The sequence below is a fragment of the Terrapene carolina genome, unplaced genomic scaffold, assembly GCF_002925995.2.
Source record: "Terrapene carolina triunguis isolate 2854851 unplaced genomic scaffold, T_m_triunguis-2.0 Scaffold96, whole genome shotgun sequence".
NCBI classification, from domain to species: Eukaryota; Metazoa; Chordata; order Testudines; family Emydidae; genus Terrapene; species Terrapene triunguis.
The window spans coordinates 44403834-44424162 of NW_020664447.1; the positions used below are offsets into that span (position 1 = coordinate 44403834).

Below are 20329 nucleotides of genomic sequence, written 5' to 3' on the forward strand. Positions count from 1 at the left end.
AATCTTAAACTATATCATAAATACTTGAGATCCTTCAATATCTGGAAGAAAACAGTAAAACAGAATGTCATCTCATAGAGAAATGTGTCTGATAAATTCTGCCCCCCCAGATGCAGGCACGAAGCTTGGAGTTACAGTTGATCAACCAAGAATTTGGCCTTTTGTTATAAGGTTGGTTTATTAATCCCTTTCAATTTAGAAGGCAATATAGACACACAGAGAAATTTTATTAAAATTTGGTAGCTTAAACTCCCTGCGGGAATTTGAGGTGTCATCCATTTATTTAGCTTTCAGATGGAAATGTTGAACCTTGTTTCACCTCACTGTCTCTCATGATCAAAAAAGTAAATGAAGATGTTTAACTTCAAGAGATACTATAACTTCCCGCATCATTTAGTTCCCTAAAAAACACAATTTCATTGTAAGAAGAGTGAAGAATCCTAGCAAGATTTACACATTTAGTACTATTAAAAAGAATCCAGTTAACAGACTTGCAGGTAATTATCAGATCTTAATACTCAAGCATCCATTGCCATTTATGGCACAAAATCGAGAATTTGTTATTGCACTTTTTCAGTGAGTGCATAGAGTGTCAGGTAAGGCAAGAAAACAGGCAACTAACCAGAACTGGCTGGATTTGACTTCTTTATGCATAGGGCCCCTGCTGCTAGAATTGATGAAAAGAAGAATGTTGTCTTCAGGTCTGCAGGAAAGTTGAAGATTAGCTAAATGGGCCAAATTCTGCTTTCTCATATGACTGTGTAAATTCTGAGTAACTGTCAGGAATCAGGGCCTGCAGCAGAGCTAGTCTCCAGGCAGCCTCATCCAGACATCTGGCCTGTAGCAGGCTGCCTGATTGGTCACGCCACCTGCAGGGGGCAGTAGGCTGGCTCTTAAACCAGCAGCAGCTTATTGGCTGCTCAGTGCTTATGCCCACAACTGTGTCTGTGTCTGTGTTACTGTGTTCCTGCTGCCTCTACTTTGCACCCAGCCTTTCCTCTGTCCTGTCCCTGCTTTGAATCCCTTCTTGCTTGCTACCCTTCTTGCTCCAGTTCCTGAGTTTGACCTTTGGCTCTGGTTTCTGACTACTGACTCCGGCTCTGATCTTGGTCCTTGGTTCCTGATGCCTGCTCCCACCACTAGGCTAGACTGCCCTCATCCCGGTCAGCTGACAGTAACTCCATTAAAGTCAACGGTTTCAGAGAAATGGTGGTGTCTGGGAGGCGGAGTGTTTGCTAGGACCATGTGATCAAAAACACTGACTTTCTAAATAAATACACAGGTACCTTCACAAGTGCATTAAAAAGAAAACACCTAACATTGATTACAGTCACATAATACCAGACTTATTTCTCTTTATATTATTAATCTTTTGCAGAGAGAGTGTGCATCATTAAATAATGTAAGTTTTTTGTACCATAAATCTTCTAATAACAATTATTAAAATACATCTGTGACTAGCTATCTTGCTCAAACTCTTTATACAGATTATCTTCTGGATGCCTATTTCTTGAGATAGCTTTTCACCTGGAAAGAGCTGTCACTGGAGCTCTACAGCCTAACCTTCTATTTTCTTCTTTGAAATTTCAGACCTCTATCTAGCTCATGAGCTTGGACATCTTCTGTGGTGGTTTAAGTTAAGTAGTGGATAATGTTACACTTTCAAATAATTCAGAAATATAAAGCTAGTTGTTTATTTCCAAAACAGTATGAGTTTTAATTTCAAGTACATCATAACATGGAGGTCTATGATGCAAAATTACTTTCAGAGCTAAAAAAGCGCTTACATTAAGAGAACAGTGATTACAGTTATCATTGAGAGGTGAGTAAAGTCGCTACTTCCCCTCGAGAACTGGTAAAGGCAGATGGTCAAATACCCTTGGATGCACATGTGATGCCCATTGGGATAAACAGAAGCCGAACTTATCCACAGATGCAGGCATGTACATCAAAAGTTGATATTTCTCAATTTTGAGAGTCCAATCAGTAGATGTGCATGAGTGACTGCTCTTATTCCCAGCTTTCTTTGGCCTTATTAGTGTTCAGGAAGATTGTATATCACAATCAGTTACTACTTTTTTCGTTTATACTTGTGAATATTATTGGCCTTCAAGCAATTCATGTATGATTTCTTCTTTTGTGCAGATGATCTGAAGATTGAAGATGTGGCAGCAGAGTAATATACATATTCCAACTTACAGTCATTTTTATAAAACATTGGTAAACTACGCTTCAGTGTTTTTCATTAATACATGATCATTTCAGACTGTGAATACAGTGAAATCGTCATGCATATATACACTGCGTACCATAATTATTACTGTGAAATAGTTTCTTCTTACAGAGAAAGTTATTATTGTCACGCATTGCAGTTTGAGTTCTAAAGGAAAAATATTCTACTTGAGTTTCTGGTTCAACAAGGACAAGTGCAGAGTCCTGCACTTAGGACGGAAGAATCCTATGCACTGCTACAGACTAGGGACCGAATGGCTAGGTAGCAGTTCTGCAGAAAAGGACCTAGGAGTCACAGTGGACAAGAAGCTGGATATGAGTCAACAGTGTGCTCTTGTTGCCAAGAAGGCTAACGGCATTTTGGGCTGTATAAGTAGGGGCATTGCCAGCAGATCGAGGAACGTGATCGTTCCCCTTTATTCGACATTGGTGAGGCCTCATCTGGAGTACTGTGTCCAGTTTTGGGCCCCACACTACAAGAAGGATGTGGAAATATTGGAAGGAGTCCAGCGGAGGGCAACAAAAATGATTAGGGGTCTGGAGCACATGACTTATGAGGAGAGGCTGAGGGAACTGGGATTGTTTAGTCTCCAGAAGAGAAGAATGAGGGGGGATTTGATAGCTGCTTTCAACTACCTGAGGGGGGGTTCAAAAGAGGATGGAGCTCGGCTGTTCTCAGTGGTGGCAGATGACAGAACAAGGAGCAATGGTCTCAAGTTGCAGTGGGGGAGGTCTAGGTTGGATATTAGGAAACACTATTTCACTAGGAGGGTGGTGAAGTACTGGAATGCTTTACCTAGGGAGGTGGTGGAATCTCCTTCCTTGGAGGTTTTTAAGGCCCGGCTTGACAAAGCTGGGATGATTTAGTTGGGAATTGGTCCTGCTTTGAGCAGGGGATTGGACTAGATGACCTCCTGAGGTCCCTTCCAACCCTGATATTCTATGATTCTATGAATATTTTACATAATATTGTTCAGTGTTTTACCAGCAATGTACATTTTTTCAACATACAGTAGTAGATATAATCACAAAGTTGTATTGAATTCAGTAAAATTGAGTATGAACTTTGTAAAAATATGACAGGTCAATTCTAATAATCTATTTTTTTCTTTTTTTTGCATACTTTACTGCTTTGAAGAAAAATGGCTAAAATCTGACTGCATCTTTTTCCTGTCTGCAGTGGAGTTGTTTGTGGTACAGACTGGATTCTGTAAAGTGGTGAGCACTCTGTCCCTGATTCAACAAAGTGCATAATCATTTGCTTATTTTTAAACGAACAGTAATTGACATCAACAGGACTACTCCTATGCATATAGTTAAGTATGTGCATAAGTACTTTGCTAGAGTGCTCATCACTTTGCAGGATTAAGCAATAGGTGAAGATAAGAATTTAATCATGTGGCAAGTAGCCTTAGGTTCTAGTTGAGGTACAGTGGTTTCCCCAGGAATTGAAATTGGGGGGGGGGGTGGAATTTACGGGGGGGGGGGGGGGGCGATGTCAGGGCTAATGAGGGGTGAGACTGTGAGGTTGAAGGTGGGCTGTATGGCATCATAGTAAAAACCGAAAAATGTTTCATGACCATTTTATTAGATTTAACTCATGTTTTTAAATCATCACACAAATTAAAGTTAGCTACTCAAGCCTTCTATGAAGCACTACGTCTACATCCTTCTTGGTTTCTTGTTATAATTTTGCACAACTCTGTTAATGAACTTCTTGAATGCAATGCATTCATCTTTGGTGGCTTCTCGTGTGTCCGGTACTTCCATTCCTTCAATTGATATGCTCATTAGTTCATTCATATGATCAGGCAGAAGGCGACTTCTTTCAGAACACAAAATTCTATTCAATGATGAAAAAGAACGCTCAACTGTAGCTGTTGTGACTGGGAGTAGCAAGAGATGAATTCCTACTTCTTTCATCCCAGGAAACAGAACACAAAGATTCGGTCGAGCCACTAGTGATGATAAAAAAGAAGTTGAAGTCAAATCATTCATTTCTCGTATGATATTCCACTCTGTGTTCAAATTCTCTATTCTGTCCTGATCACATGGCAGCCCCATTGCTGGTAGTGCCTCACTCCACTCAACAGTTGGTGTTTTATAGGACAGACATCTGTAAACGCTACGTAGAGGTTGAGTAGAATCTAGAAGTCACTGTTGTAGATTTTTAAGAATCAAATTTGTGTACTTTTTCAGTTGTCTTAACAAACACTTCTTGTCTTCTTCACTTAAGGATTCAATACAAATGCCTTCATTAGTCAACTTATGGATTGAAGTCTTTGCTTCTTCCAGTACTTTTTCAATGGATAGCTCTCTGATTGATCCAAATGTAGCTTCTATTGCTGGACAAAGATCTACTACTGTTGTAGCAGATGCCTGGATGGCATTGTTTAATGACCCAAGTGGTTTCAACAGTAGGCTTATGAGAGAGAGAATGGCAATAGTCTTCTCTGAACGTAGTAGCAAAAGTAATCCACCAGCCTCACTATTTAGATCCATCCCATTTTGGTGGATACTTTCCAAAGCCAGTAATAACGGCTGGAGTAATTTTAAGACAACAGCCAAGGATTGCTCATGAGAAAGCCAGTGGGTTTTCCCAGGTTGGACTAATTTGAACTTCAGTACCAGTGTATCTTCTATATTTTCCAAGATATTCAGTCTTCTTGGACTCTTGCTGAAAAAAGAATATAGTGAAGACATTAAATTTATAGCTTTTTTAATGTCTTTTGAAGATTCTGCAGCTCGTACTAGTGCTAGTTGGAGTAGATGGCTTCTGCAGTGTGTATAGGAGAGATTAGGGTTACACTTTTCTCTGAGCAAAGCTTGTACTCCACCATGTCTTCCAGAGAAGTTTGCAACTCCATCAAATGCACAAGCAGCCATCTGTTTGGGGTCCAATTGACAAGCATGTAACTCTTCTAAGATGTGGGTTGTCACAGATGCAGCCGATATGTCTTCTATAACTTGAACATCTAGAAATGCATCTACTGGCCTACCCCGACATCAAGATAACGTACACGATGACTTAATACTTGATGCCCATTTGCATCAGTGCATTCGTCAGCCATGTATGCAAATTTTTTGAATGTGGTGAGAGTTCTTCACTTTTTCAACTGTTGAGTCTTTCACTGTTGCACCGCATGCTTCTAGCCAGTCACTTGAGTTTCTTGCAGAAAGATAGTGAGCATTTGCTGGTCTTGTTCGGAACCAGTGTTCAACTTCAGGATGAACAAGTGACAATGCACTTAACATTGGCCTCCAGTTTCTAGTGTGTGTGGTATCTCTTGTTTAAATAGTAAGTAGGATGCCACAGCCATGTTTGTTCGCATGAACTGTGATGTGTCTCCAGCATTCTTACCAGCCTCATTAAGTACTTCTAAAATTGGCTTTAAAAGTGGGCTTATAAGGCTTTCTGCATGTTGATGCACTTCAGAGGCCTGGTGTTTTGCAGCTTTTTCACGTAGTTTGTCAGCATTGGCTTTGCTGATCGGTTTGACAAACCAAGCTCCTCCATTTTTACCAATTATAGCATTGGGAAGCTTTCCTTCTTCGTAAGCTTTTTTGCAAGAGGTGCACCAGTAGCCATCTTTTGTAACTTCAGTAAATGGGAACACTTTGACCGACAAACATCAGGAACTGCCTTTAGGTTTTGGAGACACTGTTTCTTCAGTAGGTAGCTGTATTTGTGCTTCGGGCTGTTCGGATGTGGATATACCACTTAAACCTTCAGATGACATGTTGATATATTCTTGGTTCTTGATGTGTTCTTCACCTTGGTTAGTTTTTGAGGCCTCTGAGTGCAAAAATTGTTGTATTGTTTTTTGTCTTTTCATTTTCACTTTGACCTGCAACATATAAAAGAGATATGAATAAAGTAAATGTTTTGTTAGGATAATGTAAATTTAACATAAGGATAATGCAAGTTACACCAAAACACATAACAGGTCTAGATTTCTAAAAAAATATAAATTTAAAAAAAAGTATTTAAATTGGCTTTTGAAAAGTAAGCCATCCTGGGATAAGAGGGAAGTCCTCTCATGGATCAGTAACTGGTAAAAAGATGGGAAACAAAGGGTAGGAATAAATTATCAGTTTTCAGAATGGAGAGAGATAAATAGTGGTATCCCTGAGGGGTCGGTATTGGGACCAGTACTGTTCAACATATTCATAAATGAGCTGGAAAATTGGGTAAACAGTGAGGTGGCAAAATTTGCAGGTGATACAAAACTATTCAAGATAGTTAAGTTCCAGGCAGACTGCGAAGAGTTACAAAGGGATTTCACAAAACTGGGTGACTGGGCAACAAAATGGCAGATGAAATTCAATGTTGATAAATGCAAAGTAATGCACATTGGAAAACAATCTCAACTATACGTACAAAGTGATGGAGTCTGAATTAGCTGTTACCACTCAAGAAAGAGATCTTGGAGTCATTGTGGATAGTTCTCTGAAAACATCCACTCAATGTGCAGCGGCAGTCAAAAAAGCAAACAGAATGTTGGGAATCATTAAGAAAGGGATAGATAATAAGACAGAAAATATCATATTGCCTCTTTATAAATCCATGGTACGCCCACACCTTGCATACTACGTGCAGATGTGGTCACCCCATCTCAAAAAAGATATATTGGAATTGGAAAAGGTACAGAGATAGGCAACTAAAATGATTAGGGGTATGAAACAGGAGGAGAGATTAAAATGACTGGGAATTTTCAGCTTAGAAAAGAGATGACTAAGGGGGGATATGATAGAGGTCTATAAAATCTTGACTGGTGTGAAGAAAGTGAATAAGGAAATGTTATTTAATCCTTCACATAACACAAGAACTAGCAGTCACCCAATGAAATTAATAGGCATCAGGTTTTAAAAAAACAAAAGGAAGTACTTCTTCACACAACATAAAGTCAAACCGTGGAACTCTTTGCCAGGGGATGCTGTGAAGACCAAAACTATAACAGGATTTAAAAAAGAACTAGATAAATTCCTGGAGAATAGGTCCATCAGTGGCTATTAGCCAGGATGGGGAGGGATGCAATACCATGCTCTGAGTGTCCCTAGCCTGTTTGCCAGAAGCTGGGAATGGGCAACAGGGGATGGATCACTTGATGATTACCTGTTCTGTTCATTCCCTCTGAAGCAGCTGGCCTTGACCACTGTCGGAAGACAAGATACTGGGCTATATGGACCATTGGTCTGACCCAGTATGACCATTCTTATGTAAAAATTAATTATAATAATAAAAATGTTTAGTACAGAAACCCCCCAACATAATGATCTCTCAAGATAGCAACGATGTGAGATAACAACCTTGGCAAATAATGCATTTTAAAAATCTTGGCCTACTAGGAAACATATTTATATAAGTTTCCATTCCCAGTCACAAATCTAGCATTCTGGAGCAAAGTCACTAAAATATAGTCCAACAAACAAATGTTTATTTAACGTGCCCCTCACTTTTCCCTCCACCGCACCCCACTCACCGGTGTTGTCCTTGGTCAGTGGAGACTCAGAGTTCAGAGGTGCTTTCATGTGAGTTCACCTCCCAGGTGGGCGGCAAGAAGGCACCTTGCTCGTTCCTCCAGCGGCTCACTGTTTGCTCTGGCCACTGCTGTTTGTTTTGCCTCCGTTCACTCCACCACTCTGTTGCCAATGGCCCTGCACAGTCACCTTCTGCTGCCACCTGCCATTGTGTCCTCTGCGAGTTGGTCTCTTGAGGTTCCACCAGCTCTCAGTGATTTCAGCTGAGCTCTCAGTGGGGGAACCTCGCTGCTAGTGCAGTTGGGGCCATTTCTTCCACAGAAACACTGTCCCCACAGCAGGACTAAGCACTTAGACCTGATTATCAGTGATTTCAGCTGCAGTGGTCACTTAACAGAACAAAAGACTATCTATGGAGCCTAATCAGCTCTGTCTTTAAACAGTGGAGAGGGACAGGTCCCCACCCTCTCTCTTGATGCCCTCAATCAGCACAGGCTAAGTACAGTTCTACTGCCCTTTACTCATACAATAAGAACAACAACATTTCATTCGCCCCCCTCCCCCCCGCATTCAAGTGATTTGTAACCCAGCCCCAGCCAAAATCTATCACTTGGGCAACACAGCTCTGTTTGCTGGATATCTAGGTAGATTAGGTGTGAATGTAAATACAATCTGGTCCTGAAGCCTTTCCCCCCAGCCCCAGCTCATCACTACTGTCAGGGAGAGCTCATTTAGACTTTGCTTATAAACCATCATTTGAAATTATTAGGTTGGCCAACATCACCGAAATGAGTGCACTGACATCGTCATAAAAAACAACAGCTGTATAAGGAAGCTAGTCTATGTTCATACTTTTCAAATCTATTATACGTTTTCAGATACATGTATTTTATCATACACTGTATATGCTTTTAAAGTGTGTATTAATGTTTCGATTTCAATTCAAATTTCCAAACAGTCACTAAATTGGCATGTAACTAGTTCACAAAACTGGGGGGGGGAGGGTGTTGGGGAAATTCAGGGGGGGTATACACCCCCCCTAGGGGGGTGTAGGGAAATCACTGTTGAGGTACATAACATAGAGAAGCCTAATAGTGTAACTGAAAGTCAGATCCACAGTCCTTAATGGGAGTTTTGTCTGAACAAGAACTGAAGACGGAATTTAGAAATTGGACGTAACAGAAGGTATGCAGGACCTGGAATGATAATATCGGAATCTGAAACCTTCTGGTAATGCCTAGCAGTAGGGTGGAAAACAGCAGCTGTTTTATGTTTGAGATAACAGTATTAAAAATTTACTTTGTCCACACTCCCTCCCTCGCTACTCTGTCCCTTGAATTTTTGCTTTCTTAAAGAGGCAATCTTCTTTTCATCTTGTGCACTATTATGTGAGAATAAAAGAACTTTTTAAAGTGATTTTTTTAAAGATTCTGACAAAAATACAAATGGTTGTTACTAAACTGTCTCCAGAGACAGATTTGCTGGAGCTTCCCCAACTTGCCTTGGACTAATAATCTACCTCAGCAGTGCAAGATCAACCTCCACTGAATACATAATCCTCATCACTTGATGAAGCTCTGGTACTGGAAGCTTCCTCTCTGGTACTGGATGACTACAAAATCTACAAAGAGCTCCTGAAAAAGATAGCTGTATCTCCTGGTATTCAGATGGAGGTTTTGGAGGAGATTTCTCACAAACATATAGACATTTTGCACTTGGCTATTGCAGGGAAGGTAACCCTTCTTATAAATGAGGTGATAATGCAACCCATCAGGTCACTGTGGCAACCCCCCACATCTGTTCCACCAATGGCTAAGTGCGTGGAGCACAAATACCAGGTGGCATCCCAGAGGTCTGAGCAATTTTATTCACACCCTGCACTGGGCTCAGTGGTAGTGGCCATGGTGAACAAAAGGAATTGTAAAAAGTTGTCTTTGATTTTTGTGAGCCGCCATTTTTGGATGCTGAACTTGAGACGTAGGCCTAATCTTGTGAGGTGCTAGGCAATCAAAACTCCAGCTGTCATCACTGGAAGATGTGAGTTCTCAACACCTGTAAAAATCTAGCCCAAAGTATCTCAAGGTGGACACCCAAACTCAGAGGCCACTTTGGAAAATACTAACCCAAATGTTTGTATGACTTTGGTATCAAACACTCTAAATCACAGCTAGTTTTCTTCAGCATGACCACGTTTCTTGCCTGTCATTATGTGTGTGGCTTGGTAATTGAAACATAAAATCGAGGCCTCCTTTAAATTCTTTTATTTTAGGTAAAACCACAGGAAATGAAAACATTTGGAAAATATGTTAACTTTTGGTTTCAAAATGACACTCATAATAACAGACACAAAATGTGGTAACCACAAAATATCATTCGCTGAAGCATCATGGATGAAATGCAAAAAGACAGGTTGGGTGCAAAAGAATAGTGTTTTTTCCCTAGTTTTTCCAATGCCTCTCAGTCGTGACCTGCAATAACCCCTGCTTTTGGACCATTCTTGTGCAGTCTGCCAGCTAGGCTGAAATATAAGAGATTGTTAGTCTGTGTGGTGATGCAACACTGGAGGTTAAGACCTTTAAATATGTTTACATTTGTGACCTGAATCAGGATTTGGTAACGGGTCTGTCAAACTAAAAGGCTCCATTTCAACTCATAGAACTATTTGCAACAAAATAGGATTTAACAAGTTTTTTTTAGGCTTTCTCAGCTCTTTGCTTATACACCTCTACCCCAATATAACGTGACCCAATATAACACGGGGCTGTGCACTCCGGCAGATCAAAGCAAGTTTGATATAACGCGGTTTCACCTGTAACGTGGTAAGATTTTTTGGCTCCCGAGGACAGATGTACTCTCACACAGCCAAGCAAAGGATATTTACACTTAAAGTTATCCCAGAAGCTTTACCAGACCTTTTCTGTTTTGAGACTGTTGATTTTTGCTGTGCAAAGAAAAAGTTTGACTATGTTCAACTTTGTACTGCTTTATGTTTCTTGTCATATTTCCCAGTATGAGTCTTTCAGCAGGTTGCAAATAATTCTGTTCCAAAAATGTAAGGTTTTTATTAAAAGAAAAGTACCCAATTTACCAAGTAACCTGATTGTTCACAAAAAGTATTTTATGTCAACACTTCATCATCTGATAACAGAAGATTTTTGCGCAAGACCCATCTGTTTTCTGAGCAGAAAATGAGCAATCCATTGTGCCATTGTCAGTGAAACTCTGAGTAATGTATATTGTATGTAGCACTATTGTCCTGTATTGGGAAATGCTCAAGTGTTGATAATGAATAACTTCAGTGCATGCATCTGATGAAGTGGGTTTTAGCCCACGAAAGCTTATGCTCAAATAAATTTGTTAGTCTCTAAGATGCCACAAGTACTCCTGTTCTTTTTGCGGATACAGACTAACAGAGGCTGCTACTCTGAAACCTGTCATTATTCAATGATTATGTGTGTCAATTTTCCATGGCTGGCTTCCTTTTAATGATAAACTCCACAGTGCTTTGTGCTCAGATAGACAAATAATAGGAGCATTTATATTTGAGACCTCTTTCATAGCCTGCTACTAACATGTTTAAAATAGAAATCATATCTCATACTTACTTGATTTGTGGAAAAGCTATGCAATACCTATTTAGCTATGGTGATTCAAGGAACTCTGAAGTGTTGGTTTTGGTATAGGACAGTGATATAAAATTATTGGGCCATATCTTCAGCTGGTGTAAATTGTCATAGCTCCATTGAAGTCAATAGAGCTATGACAGTTTACACTTGATGGGGATCTGGCCCATTAGATGAAGTGTACTGGAGGTATCTGCCTATGTCTGGATTTCCTGATAAAATCATCTGGGGACTACAGATAATTAGGAGCAAAAGAGTGAAATTGTGGATAATAGAATCTTTTATTCTCTTGGTGGGCATAAATACTCCCATTAGGGCTATAAAATCTATATACATATCGCAAGGGGAGAATAAGCACCCCAAATGTGTCATAAAAAAGAAGAAAAAACCATGATGAAAATGGTCTTTTCTGAGATGGACTGTGGCTGTTATCATATCCACTGCGTGGCTCTCTGGTGCATATTTTGCTCTAATTTCTCATGCAGAACTCCTCTGGTATCCATGGTGTCAGTGGAAACTCTGAGCACAGGCCAAGAACAACCTACAGTGATCTACTGCACAGATTAAAGAGGGGAAGTTTGCTTTATGATAAAAGTAGGTATTACTACATCATGTTTGTTAGGAATTCAGAACTGTATGGAAAAAATTGGAAGTAGAAAAGAGCGGCAGAGAACATATGCTAAGAAGGATAAATTCGCATTATAATCAGGGATGGACAGCAGAGAGATTATTATTTCCATTCATTCAGGTGGATTTCGGTAAACTCATTAATGCTCTGTCTGAATTTTCAGATATGAATTTTATCTGAAAAGCTCCTCCTCTTCCCCAAACAAAATAAAAAAGTAATACACTATAGAGTTATAGTCCCTTTTTCCTGCCCTAAATATTAGTTTCTAAAAGCAATTTTAAATCATATCGCTTATTTTAAGTTTTTATGTATATAATTAATTTTATTATTTAAATTCCAAAAATGTGCTTGTAGCTGCACAGGACACAAATATAAAGACAGTCCCTGTTCTGTGGATCTTATTACACTTTGAAAGACAGACATATTTAAGACAAGATACATTGGCAGATTCACAGAAGGGTGTTAAGTTAGAAAAGTTTTTAAGGCCTAGAAAAAAGGCATGGAACATTACGAAATAATCTTGAAATCTGCTTTTTATTTGAACGGAGTTCTTTATTTAAAAAAAATCTCTACTGTTTGAGACTGATTTATATATTGGAAAAAGAGTACCCTTAGGAAATAGGCTGGTAACTCTTGAAGACCACTTAAAGCTGTAACCTACAGTTATCATGGACTATTCCTCGTTATTCTCCAACCATGGAGGCTCCTCTTTATTTTATTTTTTTAAATCCTTCTGTCAAGCTTCACAATGTAGCACTGGCACAAAGAGCTGTTCAGGCAGCTGATTGCCTTTCTAATTCCCCAATGTCTCCCCCTGCTCCAAGGACAAGAAGTTCCTCTGGGGCTCTCTATCTTCAGCCAGTAGCTTTTTCCATTGTGTTTTTTCATTTTTCTCCCTCTTCTTGGGGCCCTCCATGGTAGGCAAAGGATTTTTGAGAACAGGAGACTGCAGGAAACTGGTATTTGAGGTGAAAATGCTGCAGAGTAGCAGACCCGGCTAAGATCAAAAGCTCATAACCCAGTACAATAGTGCACTGCCTCTCCCACTCTACAGCAGTGTGGCAGGCAGCCTTAAGCTGTTTGGGGCAGAAATTCAGCAGCAGAAACTGGCATTTTGGAAGTAACAAGTCAGAAGTCTGTGACTGGTTTTTCTGTTCTTCCTGGGGTAAAATAGGGGGTCCAAGAGTGTCTCCAAGAGACACTGGAAAGTCAGAGGAGCAGGAAGAACCCATGGCACAGGACCCTGCACACCCTTTTCGACCACCACACTAACAATGAATTTTTCCTTGATTGTTCAAGGAGAACATGTCTGTCCTTGTTGTAGTTGGTATCCTGTAAACCCCCCACCCCACACACACTGTCAGCTCCTCTATCTCTGGGATCGTCTATGACTTTCACAGGCTCTGAAATAGAAACTTCAGTTTAAAAAACAAACAAACCCCAATGCCTCCCAAAGCACTCATATGACTTGGATTCTCCATATTTGGCGCTGGTTACCATTATGTTAGGGCAGCCTGAGAGTTCTGTGCACTGACTCTGTTCTCTCCTCAGATGTGGGTTTGTCCAGCATTGCCTAGACAGCCATTTCCCCACAGTTTTCTAACTCCTTCTACTGGCTATTCCTCAGTAAGTCTGCAGAGCAGTCTAGACTATACTGCCAGCCTGCTGGTGCCAGTTAACCCTCTCTTCCCTTGGCTCCCTCGAGTATGGCCTAGTCCAGTCCTCCATTTACCACTGCTTTCTCTGTTTTTTTCTTTTCACAGGATGCAGCAGAGCAGGCTAGTCTATACGATTAGCCTATCAGTGGCAGTAGACCTTTGGTTTTCCGTTTGGCCTCCTTTAGGTCAGTGTGGTCTAACTTAGCCTGTCTTTTTACTGCATCTGCTGGTTGCTTCTCTTAGCAATGCAGCAGTGCATCCTCGAGTCGCCCATACTTCTAGCTTAAATGTACCAACAGACCACCAAAATAGCTGGAATCTTCAGGTAGAGGTGTGATTAAGCTGTTCTCCTTCCAGTTTCCCTTCATATGTGCCAGATCATCTTGGCCTGCTATTTTATTGACCCTGATGGCAGCTTTCATCCAATTGATATTGGTGAGCATGTTCAGTTACTCACACCAGTGGCTTGCTAGCTCTAATGAACAATCTGAAAGGCTGTGATCCTGCTCTAAAATATCAGTATCAAGGGATTGAGAGTGCATCATTGAAGCAAGGGACCTCAAATGTGAGTGCTTATGTTCGGCTCTGTCCCTTTCATCACCACCCCCTGCTTCTATAAAACAAATGTAGAAACTATCCACAAATCTGGGATTTTAGGGGATTCTGAGAACTTGATCCTTATGGTGCAAGAATCCTATTTTTTCTCAAAATCAGGGATATACTGGAGTTTCTTCTATGTGGGCTATTGATTGGGTCCAAATCCTAACTTCTTGAAGGTACAAGTCTCAGTGTTATGAGTCTTGTAACATATTTATTTCACTTCTGGCCTTTCACTTTACCCTATTTCTTAAAGCCGTGTCTCTGCAGAGATGCCGACTAATAGACTAGTAATTCTGAACTGTCTTTGTTTAATATCTAGAGTAATCTTCCTTTTACTTTTATTAATTACGTTGGCCAGGAGAGTTAGTAAGTTGAGGGTCGTATCATTCTGGATTCCTTATGTGTTTTGTCCAGATGAGGTGATTCTCAGCCAGCACTAGAATTTTCTACCCCCAAAATTATGATTTTCATTTAAACCAGTCTATTGATTTGTGTTCTGTGTGTTTTAAGCCATAAGGTAGGAGAATTCTCTGAACACTTTAGGTATGGATGGAACACTCAAATTCTATTTATGCAGAATCAATCCTAGAAAAAAAAATCACATCCAGTTTTAGGATTAGATGGATAATTTAAGGAGTGCAAAGCATAACTACTGTTTCCAGATGGATAAATTCAGGAAATTATCAGGCCTACAAATTGTTGTAAAAGATCTCCCTCCTTTTGTGAAGGCTATTCAATCAGGTACCTGACCATTTCCTGTGAAGAAACTTCGTTCAAGTAATTCCTGATCTTCAGTGCATTCCTTTATCATTTTAAATAGTTGTGTTGTCTTTGCCTGATACAGCTTTTGGACAAATGGTTCTGTTGTCTCTCTCTTGGTTTTCCTTCAGAAAATCCTTCATCTAGTGGGTGAAGGAAGAAAGGGGAAAGCAAACAAACACCCAGGCATCTAACGTAAGAGCTGTTTTTCCTCATGGTTCAGTTTTGTTGATGTTTTAAGTTTCCTTCCCATTTGTGGTGATTGCTTTACTGCTGGCTACTTACAACTTGGAATGGCTTACTGAGTATTAAGTGTCTATTAGGGAGAAAATTAACACTTACCCACCTGCAATTTTTCTTCTCTGAAGTGGGCACATGGTGATCCCCATCCAGGTCACTACCTAATTTGCATTAACATATAGTTGGAGGGAAGACACCTTAATCCTTCCTTTTTCCCTTATGGACCATTCCTGCAAGGAAAGATGGAGAAATATTGGGATTTCTTCATATTGGGATCTTGTTTTCTGTATGTCTCCATTCCACTTTTTGTATAATGAATGAATAAGTAGACAAAAGATAAAGTATCCTGCCAGGACATTGCTAATTTTTCATAATGTTTATTAGTCAGAATTCGTTTTTCCAACTTGAGCAGTTGGCTGGGCTATTAGAGACAGTTCTGTGAACAGCTCCACCTGGAGTCATTGTGAAGTTAGAGAGAGAGAGGTTGAAATGAAAGGAAAAGAAAAAGGAGCAGCTTGAGGGGAGGGATAGCTCAGTGGTTTGAGCATTGGCCTGCTAAACCCAGGGTTGTGAGTTCAATCCTTGAGGGGGCCACCTAGGGATCTGGAGCAAAATTGGTACTTGGTCCTGCTAGTGAAGGCAGGGGGCTGGACTCCATGACCTTTCAAGGTCCCTTCCAGTTCTAGGAGATAGGATATCTCCATTAATTTATTTATAATTTAAGCTGTGCTTGGCGGATGAGGAAGAATAACCCAGTTGTAATGGAACACGGAGAACAAGATGCCCACTTCAGGGAAAGAAAAATTACATGTAGGTAGAGTAAATTTTACCTCTTATTCCCATCCATCACACCCCAATGCCTAAGCTGCAAGTTGAGTGGGAAAAACACAAAGTTGTGAGGCTGCTCTAAGCTATACTGGGGTGTGGACCAATGTAGAACTTGCCCCTAAATCAAATGCAAAGAGCAATTTTGCACCTACCCTCACTCAGCTGTACCTATCATTCCTTGTGTGTCACTGAGAATCTAGATGTGCTAAAAGGTTTGTGGTGGATAGAGTGTAGTTCAGACTATTGCAAAGAGCAGGGCATGAGGTACAAAATTGTACTTTTCCCATTTATTACAAAACAAGAGCCCATGTTCTTTGCATGCTTTTGTTCCCTCTCCTTTTAAATTATCAGTGTTGCAGCAACAGTTTGATGACAATCTAATACCACACCCTGAATACATCAGAGATCCAGACTATAGAGGAAGAGATTCTAGAAGAGAAATATTCTGCTGGTTCCCCACAGGTGAAGGGGGGGAAAGTATGATGTTTCCCTTTAAAAATTCTTTGCAAGTGATGCTTACTTAGCACAGCAGATATTTCCTTTCTGTCATTTACAAACAAATTGCTAGCCATTGTGTGCTGGTACCAACCTTGGCATAAGAACATAAGAATGGCCATACTGGGTGAGAACAAAGGTCCATCTAGCCCAGTATCCTGTCTTCTGACAGTGGCTAATGCCAGGTACCTGAGGAAATGTGTGACCCCCTTGGGACTGTCACCTGATGTGCTGAAACTACCTCTGAGCCCGTTTTCTCTGATGGCTTGGGACTCCAAAACCCTATCTTGTTGAGCCAGACACACTAGCCTGCTGCAACACAGACCCCGGGTCTGAACCACACCCCTAAAGCTACAGACTTAACTGAAAACAGTTCAGCAAGTACTCCTGTCTCCAGCATCCAGACCCCAAAGGGATCCAAACCCCAAATAAATCCGTTTTAGTCTGTATAAAGCGTATACAGGGTAAACTCATAAATTGTCCACCCTCTATAACACTGATAGAGAGATATGCACAGCTGTTTGCTCCCCCAGGTATTAATCACTTACTCTGGGTTCATTAATAAACAAAAGTGATTTTATTAAGTATAAAAAGTAGGATTTAAGTGGTACCAAGCAAAATAAAACAAAACACGCAAGTCTAAGTCTAATACATTAAGAAACTGTATACAGGTAAGTCTCACCCTCAGAGATGTTCCAATATGCTTCTTTCACAGATTAGACTCCTTCCTAGTCTGGGCCTAATCCTTTCCCCGGTACAGTCCTTATTAGTTTCAGCTCAGGTGGTAACTATGGGTTTTCTCATGACTGGAAGCCTCCTTTGTTCTGTTCCACCACCTTTTATAGCTTTGGCACCAGGCGGGAATCTTTTGTCTCTCTGGATCCCCACCCCTCCTTCTAAATGGAAAAGCACCAGGTTTAAGATGGATTCCAGTTCAGGTGACATGATCACATGTCACTGTAAGACCTTCTTCTTCATTACTTAGAAGCTGGAGGACAGGTACACAGGAAGGCTTGCAGGTAAACAAACCCATTCACAGTTCATTGATTCTGAAGCACCCTTAATGGCTTCCACTTAACATGTTTACATCAGTAATACAAGTTTATAACTTATTCTCTTGACTCCAGACAGAGAAATAATACCTGCAAACAAATAGGATGAACACACTCAGTAGATCATACGCTTTGTAATAATACCTTACAAGAAACCTTTTGCACAAAGCATATTCCAGTTACATCATATTTACACTTGTAAGCATATTTCCATAAAACATATGGAGTGCAATGTCACAGAGTGAACAGAACAGATAATCATCAAGTAATCCATTCCCTGTCGCTCATTCCGAGCTTCTGGCAAACAGAGGCTAGGGACACCATCCCTGCCCATCCTGGCTAATAGCCATCGATGGCCCTATCCTTCATGAATTTATCTAGTTCCTATCCCTTTGGTGAGGGACCTTGTCAAAGGCTTTCTGAAAATCTAAGTACACTATACAGGTCTGTCTCATCTCACGCGGGGCTTCTGTTCCGCGGTTAGTGTGTAAAGCGAAAACTGCATATAGTCAAAATTACATTGAGTTCAATGGTGGGCGGAATCGCCCTCACTACAGGTACAGTATTAAAATCGTTATTTTTCTCTTTTTGTTTTTGTTTTTTGTTTTTGCCGACCGCTGTGACAGACCCAGACCAGTGGGGTACAGGAGTCTGGTAGAGGGCAAATATACTGGTCACTGGATGAGTAGTTTTCTGTTCCCTGAGTGACCAGAGCAGGGGCTGCACTAGAGTAATCAGGAACCTGCTAGAACCAGTTAAGGCAGGCAGGCTAATTAGGACACCTGGAGCCAATTAAGAAGAAGCTGCTAGAATCAATTAAGGCAGGCTAATCAGGGCACCTGGGTTTTAAAAAGGAGCTCACTTCAGTTTGTGGTGCGAGTGTGAGGAGCTGGGAGCAAGAGGCACAAGGAGCTGAGAGTGAGTGCTGCTGGAGGACTGAGAAGCACAAGCATTATCAGACACCAGGAGGAAGGTCCTGTGGTGAGAATAAGGAAGGTGTTTGGAGGAGGCCATGGGGAAGTAGCCCAGGGAGTTGTAGCTGTCATGCAGCTGTTACAGGAGGCACTATAGACAGCTGCAGTCCACAGGGCCCTGGGCTGGAACCCGGAGTAGAGGGCGGGCCCGGGTTCCCCCCAAACCTCCCAATTGACCAGGACTGTGGGTTCTCCCAGAGGGGAAGGTCTCTGGGCTGTTCCCCAACCCACATGGTGAATCTCTGAGGCAAGAAAATCCGCCAATAAGCGCAGGACCCACCAAGATAGAGGAGGAACTTTGTCACACCGCATAAAGCTGAAATCGCGCATGTTAAATGCGCGTAAGATGCGACAGACCTGTATCCACTAGATCCCCCTTGTCCACATTCTTGTTGACTCCCTCAAAGAATTCTAGTAGATTGGTGAGGCATGATTTCCCTTTACAAAAACCATGTTGACTCTTCCCCAACAAATTATGTTCATCTATGTGTCTGACAATTTTGTTCTTTACTATAGTTTCAACCAGTTTGCCCACTACTGAAGTCAGGCTTACTGGCCTGTAATTGCCAGGATCACCTCGGGTGCCCTTTTTAAAAATTGGTGTCACATTAGCTATCCTCCAGTAATTTGGTACAGAAGCTGATTTAAATGATAGGTTAGAGACTACAGTTAATAGTTCTGCAATTTCACAGTTGAGTTCCTTCAGAATTCTTGGCATCTATAAGTAGTGCCATTAAGAAAAAAATGAACACTTGAGAACCAAAAACTACCCATGACCCTTTGCTATTTTTCCAGAGAAGAAATTGTTTAAAAATATCCAGTTGAAGACAACAAGAGCAGGCAGCAGATGCTAGCACTGGTGTCTGTATGCTTCTGGTGTCTTGAACAATCTTTTAGCTGTGGAAAAAGGAATATTAGGACAGAACTTCAACTAATGGTAAATTGGTGTAGCTCCACTGAAGTTAGAACAACACCAGTTGACACCCTGAAAAGTAGCAGAGGGTCATGGGTGCCATCATGAGATTTTTGCATATTTTCCAGGATTTGCTATTGCAACAACTGAGAAATTCCTGAGCAAACTGACTTCAGCCTCATTACTTTTCAGCAATGAGTTCCATATATATATGCCATTGACAATTTGTCTGAAGTATGTGCTGTACTGGAAGTGGGAATTTTTTGTAGTATTTTTATGAACGATAGGTGTCTTAGTTGACCCATTTGGCTTGGTATTGCTACCCAGTAGGATTCAAATATTTCTCCTGGAACAGAGAGAAGGCATGAGGTATGTCACATAGTGGTCTGGGGTGGGGGTGAATGAGATGTCAAGGGCTGCAATCCATATGTTTGAATGGAAGGACCCCACAGGGATAATGGAAACCCTAAAGATCAACACCTAGTTGCAAAAGTAACTGAACATGCAAACATAGCATGGCGATGTTGAAAGAACAAAGAAGATGGGTGTCAGGAGCTGTGTTAAGAACTGGGTTCACACAGACATACAGCAGCTCATTTGGGACTGAGAGGCAAAGGGTCACAGAGGGAGAGAGGCCAGATGGATTCTACAGCAGCGTGGCTTGGTGGAGCCCAGCTTTGGCCAGCATGAATTCTGTCTTAACCTTTGCTTCTTTATACTAACCTGAGGACTTCCCAACCCTGTATCACAGTTGACTACTAAAACCAACCTGGTTTTGAGAAGGCTGCCTGGTGTTGCTGCACATACTGACTGACATGCATTGATCTCTGAAGGGGGTAAGTATCG

General features: G+C 41.0%; 1 protein-coding gene across 1 annotated transcript in view; it reads left to right on the plus strand.

The window, feature by feature from the left end:
• Window positions 1-2180, plus strand: part of FSIP1 (fibrous sheath interacting protein 1) — a 152890-nt gene extending 150710 nt beyond the window's left edge. The window contains exon 11 of the mRNA XM_026651555.1: window positions 2146-2180. Coding sequence (XP_026507340.1) covers window positions 2146-2180 — 35 coding nt within the window. The remainder of the gene's footprint in view (window positions 1-2145) is intronic.
• Window positions 2181-20329: the final 18149 nt, after the last annotated feature.